General features: G+C 36.2%; 1 protein-coding gene across 1 annotated transcript; it reads right to left on the bottom strand.

The window, feature by feature from the left end:
* Nucleotides 1-1132: 1132 nt before the first annotated feature.
* On the bottom strand, nt 1133-16439 carry LOC142619557 (receptor-like serine/threonine-protein kinase ALE2). Its single transcript, XM_075792696.1, has 9 exons — nt 16173-16439; nt 12120-12200; nt 9474-9587; nt 9297-9392; nt 7752-8120; nt 7369-7629; nt 2640-3029; nt 2300-2540; nt 1133-2098 (listed from the first exon to the last, which is right to left on the bottom strand). Exons 1-9 carry the CDS (start codon nt 16228-16230, stop codon nt 1387-1389), a joined length of 2322 nt encoding a protein of 773 aa, XP_075648811.1. The 5' UTR covers nt 16231-16439; the 3' UTR covers nt 1133-1386.
* Nucleotides 16440-17562: the final 1123 nt, after the last annotated feature.

The following is a 17562-nucleotide window of genomic DNA, read 5'->3' as shown; positions in this document are numbered from 1 at the left end:
GGTATGGCAAATATAGTATGGTACGAGATTGACTCATTTATTTTCACCAAAGAGAACTTATTTTGTGAGTTCTAGTTAGCTCAACTGGTAAAGTTTCTGACAGTTGAATAAGAGATTTGAGATTCTATCTCTGCTTACACCAAAAACTGCTTTTATCATATTTCACTTCCCTAAAATTAAAGGGAAAAAAAAAATTCCACACATCCCAGCACCACCACTGACCTCCACCAGCACCAGTACCGGCATTAACAATGTGGCTATCACAAACTTGGTCACCACCCCCACAACCTCCAAAAACTAACACCAGTCATTTTAAGAAATCGTTTTTTTATTAAAAAATTCCCTAAGTTATGATGGAATTGGAATGAACAAATCCAAGTAAATTAAACAAGGATAAACTAGGGGAGAGAGAGGGGGGGGGGGGGGGGCAGAGCTTGCTGTGGTATTTTGGGCATAAACACTAATATCAGTATAGTACAGGTACATGATGAAGAGATGTAACAAAAAAATATAAGTTTTTTGCGAAGTCCTAACTCATTTGGACATTATCAAATTAAAACAAAACCCATTTCTTTCAACAACATTTTAGCTCAAAATATGATTTTGAAAAATGACTTGCGTGGGTCATTTTGAGGTTGTGGGGTCTGGTGAAGAGGTTTGTGGCGGCAGCAGGTATGCCAGTGATTGGCATTGGTGGTGTTGGAACTGTTGTAGGTAGAACCGTAGAAGTTGGTGCTGAGATGTGTGGGAATTTATTATTATTATTATTTTAGGTTAGTGACAATGAAAAGGCATTCAAAGATGACTAAATTAAATAGCTGACATATGGTAAATGTTCTAAAGTGGAATAGGAAAAGTGAGACAAAAGATTTGGACTCTTACTTTATATATTAGACAATTAATTAATCAAGACAACCTGAAAATTTCAAGATAATACAAGAATAACACAAACAAATATCCTACTTTAAACATTTTCGCATATTCTCCACTTCAATCTCAATGAAAAACAGATCTTCAAATTTGGAAGAATCTGAAGCAGACAAAGCAGAAACATGATCTCAGTAAAAAATTTCATTTGAAAAGCATGGACTGCCAATGGAGATCATTTCCAGCCTAACAAATGGGAGGCAAATGGCAAAAAATTCAATAGAAGATTGAACCACAAAAATATATTATAACATATATGATACAGGGAGTGTTCAACTTGTATCTCCAACTTGTATTTGTTAACGAATGAAATATTTCCAAAATCAGAAGTCAATCAATCTCTCTCTCCAAACACGGTAACCGCAGAAATCCCAGATACCTACACTAAACCAATCATATCCTCTCAATAAAAGCTCTGATTCTTTGGAACTGTACAATTCGAAACACTAGAAAGAAATCTTATACCCAATACGCATCATTCCAAGCACGCCTTGGAAGCAGTCCCCCATGCTCACTCCTACTTCCTGTAAATCTATACAAGGCCGCCTTGCTTCGGACTGTTCTCAAGGGACCTGATCTGTTCCCATGCCTAATCGGTAAAGACATCTCATCCCCAAACAAACTTGAAGCTGAAAACGGTCTGTTTTCCATCTCTTCAAGTGGACCAGAACTGTAATCCATTGTGATGAAGGAAGAGGCTTGCCCATAAGTTAACCGAGGGGTGATCCCACCTGCATTCCACCAATTGCTATCAGAAGGGGCAAAGTCTCCTTTAAAGTCAGATTCTTGAGCAGAAGACTCCTTTCGACTACAGCAATCTCCACAAGTCTCATCTGTGTCATTGTATATTAGTTTCAGAGCTTGCACAACTTCACCCATAAAAGGTCTGTGAGTCACCTCTGGGTGAACACACATGGAAGCAATGGCTGCCACCTTAGCCATGTCATTGAAGTCATAACTTCCAGCCAAAGAAGGATCAACCAACTGCTCCAAACCTTCTCTACTGGTCAGTAGTGGCCGTGCCCAAGTTACCAGATTCTCCTGTCCAGGAGGTTGGGACATGTCCACAGGTTTTCTTCCAGTGAGAAGCTCAAGGAGCACAACCCCATAACTGTAGACATCACTCTTGACAAGTAGATGCCCTGTCATTGCATATTCTGGGGCGACATACCTGCAAACCCATTATATTCAAAGTTCATCAATATTTGGAATTGCTGACTGGAAATACAGTAGTATACATACAAGTGAATACTTCTTAATCCAAAGTATTTCACAGAATATGTGGAGAGAGAGAGAGAGAGAGCATGTCCAATCAAGAACCTACTCGAATTTATAGAATTGTGAGACAATGACTTCAAAATAGTATGATTACCCAAAAGTTCCCATGACCCGAGTAGAAATATGACAACTTCCTTCGGTTGCTTCCCTGGCCAACCCAAAATCTGAAACCTTGGGGGTAAAGTCATCTTCTAGTAAAACATTACTAGCCTTGAAATCACGGTGTATTACACGAGGATTAGAATCTTCATGAAGATAGGCCAATCCTCTTGCTGCTCCAAGGGCAATCTTCATCCGTGCATCCCAGTCTAGAGGGCCCTTGTTCTTGTCAACACCTAAAACACCAATAAAGGGGCAATGTGGAAGTTTTCCAACTTATATTCCATTAAATAATTACAAACAAAATAAAATAAGAGGTAATGCAGAAAATATACCATGTAAATGGGACTCAACACTGCCATTGTGAACAAGCTCATACACCAAGCACCGTGTCCGCCCTTCAATGCATATACCAATCAGTTTCACAAGATTACGGTGATGCAATCGACTTAGCATCTCAACTTCTGCAATAAATTCACGGTCCCCATTTTGATTATCCCTTGTAAGCAATTTAACTGCAACTTCAGTTTCATCTTCCATAATCCCAAGGTAAACACGTCCAAATCCTCCTTCACCCAAAATCCTCTTTGAACTGAACTTATCTGTTGCCTTCTCAAGCTCAGCAAGTGAAAATGTTTTAGCAGAGAGAACACAGTTAGCCATGGTGGACATCAGGGATACTGATGTTGAGCTTGCAATACTACTTGATAATACAGACCCTATGCCTGTGTTAAATGCAGAGGACTAATTATTTTGACTAAGAATAAAGTGTGTTGATGCAGCTCATTAGGTAACACTCAAATTGATAAGCTTATTATTCAATTGTTCATGCAATAGGAATCTTCCATGATTGGCCAGTGTGTTGATACATCAAAAGTTAATAACCCAGCTTTAAAAGACTGGCCAGCATGGATTAAGAAGATGCAGTATCAGTTTTAAATGATAGCTCTGCAAGACTTAAATGTTAATAAAGGTATTGTGATTGATATAAAATATTTATTTATTTCACTAAATTTTGTAATATGATTCTTTTGCTAGCATTTGACATGGCACAACTTAGACCTTACAGGATATTCATCATCCATCAGTGGTGAATGTCCAGAACTATTTACTGATGTCATACATTACTAGGGTTTTTTTTTTTTTTTTTTTTTTTTCATTTTTTTTTAAAGGTTAGAAACACTTACGTGATATAGATGCTGTGACTCTGTCAGCTTGAACCCACACCCCTTTGGGAGGTACCAACTTCGCCAACTGGGTGGTGGTGATACATTACTAGGGTTTGAAAGGGCATTTTCTTATAATGCACAAATTATTTAAAAAGGTAAAATAAAATAAAACAAATGGGACTAGCTTCCCCCTTTCACAGAATTGCCTCTTTGATAGTACAATTTCCATGTTTTTGGGCCAGAAGAAAGAGACTCGTTATTTCTTCCCTTTTTGTCAATTACTGGGCAGTTTGCAAAGAAATGAATATTTTCAACATGGTGTGTGAAAAAAAAAAAGATTAAAAAAAAAGGTTTTCAGAATCAAAGCATGGTATGTGTGCTTTTCATGGGATCCATCAGTGGTGAAAGTCTCAGGCAGGAAATTTTAAGCCCAAAGAAAGAAAGAAAAAAAAAGGCCAATTAGTGCGTATTTTATAGATCATGTGACTTTCAATGAAGTTGGATCACTAGGATTTTATTAATTATATGTAAGATGAAGAGTAAGATTTCTAAAGTCACCAAATGCTTTTTTTTTTCCTGATAAATTGATAACTGGGGGGATGGAGGGATTTGAGCCCTAAACATCTCCATTGGAAACACCAGATGATGCTAGTTGAGCTACAAGGCTCTTGGTGAGTCACTAATTATAAATAGCATTTTTTTTTTAATTGTTGCGGGTAACCTTTTCTTATCCATTTTATGAAATTTCATATTTGAATATTTCTTCAGCTTCGAGCCTAGATATTGATATCTAATTGTTCCAACTTTAATATTATTCTCTCTATTTTTCTTCTCTTTTTTTAATCTTATTGCTGGAATTTCTTTTTCTATGCTAAACGTAAATCCTCACCACATCAAGTTATATTAGAGCAAAAGATCCTAGATCTAAGCCAAAAAAATTCATATCTGAGTCAAAGATAGTAACTTTAAGCTATGGCTGGCCGTGGTAGAGATCATGAGGATAGAGGAAATCAAGGCTAGTAGGAAAAAAATAATGAGATAAGGCGTATTATTGAAGATTTATCAAAGGGTAATGGTGAATCGGTTGACCATCTCTTCCTTCACTGTCCCGTTGCTATGGATCTATGGTCTATGGTTTTGGGTTTATTTGGAGTAACTTGGGTTATGCCGCATACTGTTTTGGGGCTGTTAGGGTGTTAGCAAGGCAGCTTTGGTCATCATTGAAATGGTTATATATGGTCCATCGTTCCTCATTGCTTAATGTGGTATCTTTGGAGGGAGAAATAGTAGATGTTTTGAAGATATTGAGAGATCTATTCCGGACCTCAAGCTATTCTTTTTTAGAACTTTATTGGATTGGTTGTTTGCTTTGCAAAAACAATCATTCCCTTCTTTATTGATTTCCTAGATTCATGTAATTTTTGTATTTGATTTGTTGTCCCGTTGTACACTCCCTGTGTACTAGGGTGTTTCCTTTTTGATATCAATAAAACTTTATTACTTATGAAAAAAAAAAAAGTTGTTCATTTCAGCAATGGGAACCAGTGGGAGACTCACATGAAGATTTTGGAAGGACTACAACCCCTTGGACATATTGGAAAGTGGTCATGATATAGAAGATGAAAACTCCTTTCATGATACCAGGTAGAGTATGCAGCATGAGGTAGGTTGGAAGATCAGTTGGTGCGTGTAGTTGAATTGAAGGATAAAATTTTTGAAAGAGTTTGCGCCACAAACTGGGATTCTCTTTATGATGGTTTAGGGGAGAGTACTTGATACAGATTAAAGAAATTATTTAATTAAAGTAATGCACATCAAGAGTTCAATGCAAGTCCTAAGAGTGTTCTTTTGGACATGGAAGATTTGCATACACACGATTTGAAAAACCTAGTACTGTTTGATGGAATTCAAAATTGAAAATTTTTAGTGAAGATGGATACTTTTACCTGGAATGATGTGATGTTTAATAATTTTTCTATTGGCATAATGCTGAATCATGATAATCTTTCTTTTTATGAAGATAAAGATACAAGATTTGATTGTGTTTAGGAGGACTTTATGGAGCAAGAGCTGCAAGACACAATTCGACAAGCTCTAAGACATACATGGATGGGGTTAAGCCAATTTTAGAACAAAGTTGTATGGTGTACTTTGTTCTACGTGACTTGTTCATGTTACAAATTGAAGAAATGCTCCAAACCTTGTTATGCAGAAGTTCTTATTGGCATATTAAGGCTAAGTAGCTATTTCTTGATTATTATTTTTTTTTGGATAAGTACTATTTCTTGATGCATTTAAGAAGACAAAGAATGAAAAGATAGAAAATATTATTTGGGACTCCAATAAATTGTGGAGAATTGAAGCCCAACTAAGGATGAATTTTCTCCAACCCAAGGAGAACTGATGTAGGAAAATTTAAGGCCCCCCAAAAAAGGCCCATCAGTCCATTGTCTTTTATTTTTATATTTCATGTTTCATTTATTTTTATGTCTTGAGTATACTAAAAGGTCATTTGACTAGCATGTGACTTTTAATGAAGTTGGTAGGTTAAGATTTATTTCTTTATTTTTGATAAGTACCAAAACTTTATTGATTAAAAAAAGAAAAGAAAACCCAGGTACACTGGTGGTGTATTTGAGTAGCAGTACATCAAACACTCAAATTACAAAGCTCTAACATATCTAATAAATTAGATCAGGGAAAAGAGTTAACAGAAGCACGCCAATCCAGAAGAGAGTGAAGAAGAGATTTAATTGTTATACATAAGATGAAAGACTAGAATTCTAGAGTTGCTAAAGTCTTTTATACATAGAATTTTTTAAATCGTGGGCATCCTTTTTGTATAGCCTTCAAGAAATTTCAGATTTGATCTCTTTCCACATTTTGTGATGACTTGGGAGTTGTTTATGATATTATGCTTCTTTGGTGTCTCCTAGGTAATGCTTTATTATGTGATGGGGGGTTTATCATGTTGTACTAGGCTCTTTGGCAAGGGAAGTAATGGGAGGATTTGGAGAGTGGTTCCTCCGTGTCTAATGTGGTGTCTTGTGAGAAAAAGGAATGCATGTTACTTTGAGGGGCCAAAGTGCCGAAGTTCATGAACTCCCTTGAGATTATGCTTTGCATTTGAAGATCTTATATGAATGGACTTTGACATATCCTATCTCTTCTATAGCATGCTTTTGAAGGCTTTTTTTTACCCCTCCTTTTTTTGTTCTTTGCTCCTACATATCATGTACTTGGTTTGCTGCCCTTTGCTTCGTTTTTTATTTTATTTTTTGCAATGATTTCTTTACTTAGAAAAAGCAATTCAGATCCAACCTCATTCCTATTATCCTTTTTCTTTGCCTTATTCTTATTGGAATTTCTTCTTAAACCCTTCTACTACACTAGACCTAAGTTCTCCTCACCACATCAAAGTTCATATTACTGATCTGGTAAATTATTAGTGTTTGAAAGAGTTTTCCTCTTTGCTTCAGACATTATTAACAAAAAAATAAGAATATTATTATCAAATTTTTTAGAAGAAGCATGATTTAAAACAAATGGAATATCTAGGAAATATAATGCAAATGTGGAATTAAATCATGACCACAAGCCACAAGACCAACATCCATACTTTTGAGTAATAATTCACCAGGCATGACTAGATTTTGCGCAACCAAAAATGACATATTATGATAAAATATTCATGATATTTTATTTATATATAATAATTAGGCACTAGGCAGGCATATAAAATAAATGGTGGCTGCAAGGGGACCAAACTTTTCAAGCTAGGGGGAACTAACACATATACAGTCATGATGGAGCATTGTACAACATAAAAAGTTACAAAACATTTGATGACATTGCATTTGAGTAAAAGCATCTACATAATAATTCATAAACTTACCAGATCTTTTGTTTGCAGAGGGTGTAAATGCTGGACCAACGGCATTTGACGGTCTTCTAACCTTCCTCCACTTCAAAAAGATAGAGACTGCTCCAATGAAAACTAATAGGAGCACAAATGCAGACAAAGATATTATGGCAATGGTTTTGAGGTTCATCCGCTGGTTCTTGTTGATAAAATTTGCTGTGATTGGGAGGTCTCCAACACTTCCTGTTGGTCCATTGCCACTGTAACTCCCATAAGGTGGTGAAGAAGGAATCCCTGATGAAAACTATTTCAGTGACTAAAACATGATAATAAAATAAAAAAGAAGGATACTTGAAGGACTCCTTTTTGTTATTTTCCCCTTTTGCTAGAAATTTAAAGTTAATCGGGGTAGGTACCTGGATAACGAATGTATAGCACTTCATAGTTACCAAAAAGAGTTGTATTTAGAGGCACTTTCTTATGCCAAAATCTGTCAGATGTCAGTACTGCAGTAGTATTATCAAACTTCTCTCCCAGTGGAACCAAGTTAATATCCACAACAGTACTTTCCTGATTTTGACTGTTGGCAATAACACCCATAATTTTAACTTGGCTTTGCTCCAAATAGGTGCCTTCCGCGATCTCAATCTCTAGCTCCCTCATTACAGGAAAAACAGATAAAGTGGCTACATCAAGAAGAAGTCTGACTTGCATGGGAAACACACAACCACAAGGTGAACCAATGGGAGTTGCAGTAAGTGGCTCTATACAAATTTGATCACAAGCTGCCAACAAATCCATTAACAAGTCATGAGTGGTTAAAAAACTCAAAACGAGCAACAGAAAAAGACCTTTAACTTTCATTGTAGCTTTTGAGATGAATAAGATATAATGATCGATCTTTCAACTAATGTTCAAAATTTCAAACTACCAACTGTGTTTAGCCTTAAGGCATTAATGTTACGCGATTTCTATTCCATAGGGTGAGTCACTTTCCCAAGCAAAAAAAAAAAAAAAAAAACCATTTTCCCTAGTATAAACACACACTTAAGGCATTAAGAGAGAGAGAGAGAGAGAGAGCGATGGTACAATTACCAATTTTGTTAAGTGATAGTTTCTATTTTACCATAAGAACACTTTGACTTCAGCTTTTAAAGACTTTTTTCTCTAACATTTTGTTGATCCTGTATTCCACCCAAAACATGCTCCTCTTTTAAAAGATAAAGGCCACTGATTGACTTTCCTAATATGCACTGGCTTTATTTGAATTTATAAATTAAAAAAAAAAGCCTATTATAACATCTGAAACAAAAAAGAAAAGGCATGAGTGCCAGCTTAACCTTTTAGGGTGGTAACTTTTTAATCTAGCAAATTTCAAGGCAAAGAAATTGATTTTTTTTTTGAGAGAGTTTCATCTTATAACGTCTGCTCCTGATGATAGCTCTTTATCATCAGACCAAGACACCAATAAGTTTTTGGTGTAGGCGGAGATTGAACTCCAGATCTCTTATACAACCATCAGAGACCTTACCAACAAGCAAAAATTTTGACAGCAGACACTCAGAAATTAAAAACAATGTTATTCACGGGTTACTTATCAAATATATGTCATACATATTTTAAGTGTTCTTGATATCTTGATACTTATGCTTTTTGCATAAGGGTTATTTACAGACATTTGGGCACACGAGAGACGCATACCACAAGTTAATACTATTGATCAATATAAAAAATCATCTACTTCTCCTAGTTACCACTGAACATATCATGTCCAAAATTGAAATGTCTTGATTCTTATATTAGGTATGCATTCTCACTTGTAAAGTTGTGAAGCACTATAAACAATGGTATGGCCCTATTTCATTGTAGATATCTCAATATCTTTTTTTTATAATACAAATGTGCGTGTGAGCAACACGGACTCTCAAATAGACAGATTCAATTTGACAGATGGATATTACCATGGTTTTTTGAAGGGGATGGAGCAATTGCATCAGGTTTAACATGCTGATGATGATGATGATGACCGCGTATTGGTGAGGGATTACTGCTAGGACCTGACATATATAAGTAAAGATAGAGAAAACTATTAACAACAACGTAATGTCAAGCTGTTAATATTATGAGCACAGTAATACCTTGGTAAAGTGGAGAAGGTGCAGGGGCAGTGGATGGTCCCAAAGAGGGCTTAACCACCCATGTTTTGGGCGGTTTTGATGCAGCATATGACACACCCATCGAAATTGACCTTTCTGCAAGAAGTAAAGGAACATCATATGTTGAGCACAACTGAAGATATTCATGGACAGTTATCAATAAAAGCTGGAATGGATCTAAACTATTACTAAATGACGCATTGCATTAAGTGGCCACATTGAATGCACTAGTGAGGCACTCAAGGAAAGAGAGGGTAAATAAATTTGAATTATATGTTCTCAAGAGATGTTAACAAAAGGAGATATGTAAGGCATTCAGCTGATAAGCAGATGAAAAAAAAAAAAGCTTATAAAGTGTTTCTTTGTATCAGGATAAGCAAATGAGCAACAAATGTCTTCTAATTGGTGTATTATGTTGGGCTTGGGCAATATAACTTGATTTGGTAGCTAAAGTCAGTGTGGTCCAAAGTAAGCTATGTGCTCGGGTGAGATGAGCTGCCACTAAGGTCTCCTCCAAAAGCTCTGAAGCTAGGAGGCTTTAGTGAGGTGCTCACCTTCAGAGTCTAGGCAAGGCACCTTTAGTGAGATGTTACCTAATGCCTAGGCACCTAGGCGCCCTTTAAAACACATGAGGCAATAAAACAAATTCCAAATACACACACACATATAAACCTACGCACCATTTAGTGCTTGGGCAAGTGCCTCAAGCAATGTTTAAGGCGCATGAAGCGACGCCTAAAAACAATTCTGCACACGCGTGCGTGCGCGCACACGCACACATATATATATATATATTCTGCATAATCCCAAAGTAAAAGCAGGTAGTCTTTATTTTATTAAAGTGGGGGTTGAGCTAGCCACCACAAACATTTTTTTTTTGTTGATAAATAACCGAATTGTATTAAAAAGAAGCCCAGGTACACCGGGGGTGAACATGGAAAACAGAACATCAAACACATAAATTACAAAGATCAAGCATTTCTAAAAAATTAGAACAAGGGAAAAGATTAAAGGAAGAACTCCACTCTAGCAAGGTATGAAAAAGAAGAGATTTGAAATCTGAAGTAGACCACTCCTTCCCTTCGAAACATCTTGAGTTCTCTCGCCAAATACACCATAGGACACAATTGAGGGACAGCCCTCCATAAATCAACGCTCCGATGCCCACCGAAGGAACCTTGCCAACTCGAAAATAAATTAGAGACACCATGCGGCATAACCCATTGAAGACCAAAAAGAGCCCACACCATAGACCATATATCATAAGCAATAGGACAATGAAGGAGAAGGTGATTCACCGATTCCCCACTCTTTTTACACATATAGCACCGATCAACAACTGCGACACCCTTATACCACAAATTTTCAGCAGTCAAAATCTTACCTAATGAAGGGGGAGGGGGGGGGGGGGGGGACACATCTACAAGTCAGGCATGTGGGGTTTTTTCCCCCCTCATTATTCTATACTTCTCTAACTTCTCAGGCAGCACTTGTTTTTGCTTTCTCTTTCTCAACTCTTCGGCAGCTCCCTTTCTCTTTCTTTCTTTTTTTCTTATTATTCATTTTTTTTTCTCACTCTAAGCTCTGCCCCTCCCCCCCCTAATTTCAGCTCTCTTATTTCCTCCCCTTCTCTGTCTCACCTCTTCGGCAGTTCTCTCACTTTCCTGTTTCTTTTTTTTTTAATCAAATAATCTTTTATTTTTGACAGTTTCTCTCCTTTGTCTTGGGATAAGAATGTTGTAAAGTCACTTATTCTTTTTTTTTTTTTTTTTTTAATTTAGCTCTCTAATTTTTCATTCATTGTCTCACCTCTTGGACAGCCCTCTTTCCCTTTCCTTTTATTCTTTTTCTTAAAAAAAAAAAAATTTCAGCTCTCTTGTATCACCATAAACATCTTCTTCAATGCATCACCACAAAGTGCTCCCCCTCTCTTTCTTTCCTTCCTCATCAATTTACAAATAGACCATAAAAAATTCAATCTCATAATCTTTCAAACTTAGGTATTTGTTTTCTGTTTTATCTTCTTTAAAAAAAAACTTTTTTTGGATAAATAACATAAGTCCTCTTTAATTAGGACCTAATTTCTTCATGCACCACACATTTGGTAGATTTTTTTTGTCTCTTTTGAATTTTGATTCATTTTATTTAAACATGCTTCACTATAATATTCCAATGAATTAGATACAATGATTTTAGTTCTATATGTATAATAAGAATTTTAGAATTTGGTGTCTTGTTTCACACAGGCGAGCACTTTTTTGGTGCCTCATGCCTTGCCTAAGGCGATACAAGACCCTGGTGCCTTAAGATTGCCTTTTGCCTTTCACTACACTGGCTGTGGTTCTCTTTTAAAAAGAACACATTGGAAATACTGATATTAGATGCGGAAAGCACAGGATAAATTGGCAATATTTTTTCTAATTTCAAAATATATTTGACACTAGTGTGGCCATAATAACATACTGTTACAGGTTTTCTCAGGTTCAAATATCAAAAGCCTTGAATAGATGTCAATATGCTTATCAAGGGTTCATAATCATATCCAGAATTCACTTCACATACAAGTTACTTGGCTTGGATTAAGAAAAAAAATTATCTACATTGACTAATAAAAATTTGCACCCTTACCGTGTTCCAGTAAGGTTTCTTTCATAGAGAACGGCCGGGTTGGTAGAAGAGGAGACAAAAATACGTGCAACAAAGGATGGCCTGAAATATAAAACAAATGTGTTAATCTTCTATTCAAGAACCATAATTTATTGCTTTTCATACTTGAAAGTCAATTCCTATAAATTGTATATCACACCACATCATAAATTTATCTTGTCAAGCGTCTATAAACAACAAAATTTTTATTGACATTTGCCAGAAAATAAATTATTCTAAATTTCTCTTCATTTCATAAAAGGAATTTTATCACATCATAAATGTATCTAAGCATAGTTTGCAGATCATTCAAGTGGTCGGTCAAAATGTGCTCTGGATGACTCATTTCCAGGCAAAGGTCTAGTGAATAGATAACTAATAAGTCTTACTCAGAACAAAACATTGTATTCCAAATGCCTCACCCAAATATTTTGATCCATCTATAAGCTTGTAACTACACATATCACTCTACATGTATCAATCTAGGCTGAGATCCAATTTAGTTTTAAACTTTGATACATGACATAGGTTTTTTATTTAAATAAAAAGTTTGTTTCAGAACAGTATCACACGTTAAGTGAAAATTATTCTACACATATCAGATAACAATAATTATGGAAACTCTCATGCTCTAATGTGATGGTGGATATTAATGTTTAAGAGATTTCACCTATCAAATATCATTTATTGGTTCAGTTAATGTAAACAACTATATTTACAAATTACACTTAAATATGTTTTTTCATATCAGCAACTCAGTCAGTTCACTTAAACCAATACATACAAGGTATATCTTTATTTATTTTGGAATAGTTTAATGAGAGCAGCTTTAGAAGGGAAAAAAATGTGAATTGATGGATATATATATATATATATATATATATTTTTTTTTTTTGCGGGAATCTGACCTTTAAACACCAAGGAGTTAAAGATCAATCAAGGAAATCATGCCCTTTTTATTGGGTTTCCTTCCTTATGTTTACAAATGTTTGTAATGTTCACATGCTAAAAACGAAGACCATTTCAATGAGGGTGTCCTTTTCAAGCACTTAACCATTGTCCCAGGTGTACGATTATAGGGAGAAAACCATAGGGGTGGCCCAAGCTGTTGGCTACAGGTTTTGGACTCAGGATCTCACGGATCTTAAGAGGCCTAAGGAACCACTAGGCCAATCGCTTGAGGTTAGCAACTACTTCCTAGAAACTAGAACCAACCTGTATAAAGATAGACAACTTCAAAAGAAAACAATAACACATGTAACATTCCTCCCCCCTTAAAGTTGGCCCTTGTCCTCAAGCGTATACTCACTATGTTTTATTCACTTCAATTCCTTTCAAGTAGCTTCTTGACCAAGATGACTGAAGATAAGTATGGGTTTTTGGTTGGATGGACTACATATGAAGATTTATAGTCACTAAACGTTCAGGCTATGTTTTTTTATTTTATAATAAGGATATCAATACAGCTTCACACACACAAGACCATTTCCTGATATGGAAATTTGTGACCATGTGCTTGAGGATGTGCTAGACCATTAGGCTTCCAAATATGTCATCAAAATTGTTCCAAGGGCTGCAGCGTGCTCCGGTTTGTTGAAACTTTAGTAGCAGTTGGAAGGACATGTCTTTGTCAAGATAGAGCGATGCCAAGGGCACATGGTCTTCCATGGGCGCTACATGGAGTTGGAAATTTTTTTCAGCACTACACATTCAATAGGTAGGGTCTTCCTCGCCATTAAAAAAGGAAAATCCAACTCAACAAATTTAGAAGCGTATGATGGATGAGTGTTAGTAATTTTGTGACCATCCATTGCCACTATGCCTTTCATTGTTAGCCCTTGCATAAGCTTTGCAAACTCTTTCTTCTCCATATGACTATATGATGGAGACCTGTTGAGCTTGTTGAACAGCTCAATGATTCTTTTCAAGATTTCCGGCTAACCAGAGATAAGAGGTAACTTTTTACTCCGATTGCTCCACTCACTGGTCCATGCTTAGGCATTGATACCACTTGATACATACACAGTAGCATCCTTATCTATTTTAGAATGGGTTAATGAGAGCATTTTTATAAGGAAAGATATATATAAAAATTTATGGAAATATTTGAGGGAACCCAACCTCCAAACACCAAGGTGTTAAAAGATCAATCAAGGAAATCATGCCTTTTATATTGAGTTTCCTTCTTTATTTATACACATGTTTGCAACATATACATGCTTAAAACAAGGACCACTTCAATGTGTGAACAAGAAAATATGGGTAAGTAACAAACTTGGACTCAAAGACTTGAACAAGAGACTTCACACAAGGCAACTACTTCTTAAAAACTAGAACCAAACCAAACAAGGATTGACAACTTCAAAGACAAGAATGACACACAACATTCCTTCTGCCTCGAAGTCAATCCTTGTCCTCAAGGGTCTACTACAGGATTTATCATTGCATTTGTTCCAAGTCCTCCAAAGTAGCTTCTTGACCAACATGAACAAAGATAAGTATGGGATGTATAAGGATATCGATACAGCTTCACATACACAGGATTATTTCCTGGTATAAGTGAAACTTTATGATCATGTGCCTAAGGAGGGGGTAGACCCTTGTGCTCTGCAAATACACAACAAACCATTCTAAAGATAGCTGCACATTCCAATTTTTGGAAACTTGATCAGTGGGAAGATATGTCTCCCTCAAGATAAAACAATGCCAAGGCTACATGGTCATTTCATGAAGTTTGGAAAAAATATCAACCCCACACAACAATGGGTAGTGTCTTCCATGCCATTAGAACGGAAAAATCCAACTCAAATCAATATAGAATCATATGATCAATGAGTGTCAGCATTTTGTGACCTTCCATTGCCACTGTGCTTTTCATGGTTGGCCCATAATCTTGCAAACTTTCCTTCTTCACTGTATGACAATACGATGGAGACACGCTTAGCATTTTGAATAGCTCAGTGATTTTTTCCATGATTTGTTGCTAACCCGAGATGAGGGACGTAACTTTTTGCTCCAACTGCTCCACTTGCTGGTCCATTCCCAAGCCCTGATACCACTTGATAACTACAAGGTAGTAATTTTATCCATTTTGGAATGGTTTAACGAGGGCATCTTTAGAAGGAAACAAATATTTACTAATGGATTTCTTTGAGGGAATCCGGCCACCAATCACCAAGGCGTTAAAGATCAATCAAGTAAATGATGTCTTTTTTTATTGAGCTTCCTCCTTTATTTATACAAATTCTTCCAAATTTCCATGCTAAAACAAGGATCACGTCAACGCGTCAACCGGAAAATAGGGGTAAGTAACAAACTTGGACTTAAAGACTTAAAACAAGAGGCACATTTTGAGGCAACTACTTCCTAAATGCTAGAATCAACCTGGATAAGGATTGAAAACTTCAAAGGCCAAAATGACACGTGTAACAAACACCTTGCATTCGAAATGAAAATTTCCACTTCCACAGCATATGGTTATCTTTTGAGCTAAAAAGTAAACACTACAAGAAGGAAATTGTTCTCATGTAAGCCAAACAGAGCTACCATTCCAGCTCCTTCTCAATTTTTTCAACATCAACAGCCCCAAATATGACCCTTTCAAAAAATACTACCCAAAAGAGACACCACCAGATGATGTAACCCTTGTATACTTTTAAGGGCCACATGTTTCTTTTAACAGCTTTACCAAGTGCAAGTTTTTCTATCAAAATCAACAAAAGCATCTCACAAAATCGTTAAAAGATACTACTTTTTTACCATATCCTATTCATAATTGGGCAAAGCAGATCAACCCAGAAAAGAAAATGTACAAAAAACAAAGTAGTCCACTAAGTAGACCCTAATAAAGACAAATTTGACTTACTTGAGCTCACTCACTAGTCACCATTAATAATTGAAAAAAACCAAACAACACAACAAAAGTAGTATCCATAACTTTTCTCAGCAACCAAACAGTGACAATACACCGAAAGAAAACCCAAAAAGATTTATAAAAAAAAAAAGCAAACTTTAAAAAAAAATAATGGAAAAAACCTGAGCAAGAGAAAACGAAGTTGAGTAGAGGAAGCAGAATCAGAATCAGAGCTGGCATTTTCTCAGGCGGAACCAAAACTCCACAAAAACCATGGTCAGTAACCAAGCTCAGTAGCCTCGCCGGAGAGTCTCGAAGAGTTGCTGGGTTTCCAGTGAAGAACTCGCCGGCGGCGAAGCTGTTCGGCCACGAAAGTGTGCATCGCTTTTTTTTCAGAGAAAGCTGAAGCTTTTTTCTTTTCTTGACAGAGGAGAGTGAAGAGAAAGAAGAAAAAACCCTAGGAGAGAGAAGAAGACAATGTGGGTGGGTGGGGTTGTAGTGGAAGTAGATCCATGAAATGCGGTTGAAGATCTTAGCGTAAAGCCATAGGCAAACACAACCCCACCAACACTTACACTTTGTATGTATGTATCTATAGACCTAGAGAGAGAAAGTGAAAACAGAGAGAGAGAGAGAGAGAGATCTTGAAGAAGAAGAAGAAGTTGGACAGTGTAGCAGAGCGGAAGAGAGAGAGAGAATTTATTGCTTTGTAACAGTGTGTTGCTTTGCTTCAGTGTATACACAAACACTGCTTTTTGTCAATTCATGATGGCTGTCTGCTTCGCGCGTGGTCTTGTCGCGTGGTCTTGCCGTTGCTTCTTTTTGTAAAATTGATTGAAAAGTGTGTGTGTTTTTTCTTTTTTTTAATGATGATTTTATGAAAATACTTATATATTTTGTAAAACACGTGTCATGTTAAAGTCGACTCTAAAAATCATGGAGACAAGCTAAATCTTTTTTTTTTTTTAATAAACTCGGTGAATGATAACGAATCTTTGGCGGAAAGTTCTACTGTCTACAAAATTGTTACAAAATTTTTATAACAAATTATATGTGGTTAGTTGTTATTGATTCAAATTTTAATTCATAACTTAAATTACTTCTTTGTCTATCCATAATAACCTATCACTTAAGTTTTTTGTGAAAATATTGTGAACATAGCATTTTTTTTCTTTGGCCTTTTTTTTTTTTTTTTTTTTTTAAGACTTCTTTGGCCTTTTGGTCATCTTATAAAAGATACAAAAAAATAAAAAATAAAATAACAAATGGCTCTTCATGGAAGCTCTCATTTTCTATCTGAAGAGGAAGAAGCTGAACTAGCTAGGAGCAACAAAAAAGTCAAGGATGCCGACCACGCAAATTTCAATGACAATCAAGGGTACACTCTTGGCCCCTTCCTCTTGGGAAATGGCCAAAATTCCTCTAAGGTTTCCTTTAAGGAAAATCTTTTGGGTGATATCTCAGGAGCTTATAGACAAGCTTTCAACCTATCTGAGCAAACAGCGTATGAACATGAGAAGGAGCATGTCATCTCGGCATTAAGGGAGGTGTGGCTGCTGTTAATCTCTCCCT

This window comes from Castanea sativa, chromosome 12 (assembly GCF_040712315.1).
Source record: "Castanea sativa cultivar Marrone di Chiusa Pesio chromosome 12, ASM4071231v1".
Taxonomy (NCBI): domain Eukaryota; kingdom Viridiplantae; phylum Streptophyta; class Magnoliopsida; order Fagales; family Fagaceae; genus Castanea; species Castanea sativa.
This window is presented reverse-complemented; position numbering and strand designations above follow the sequence as displayed.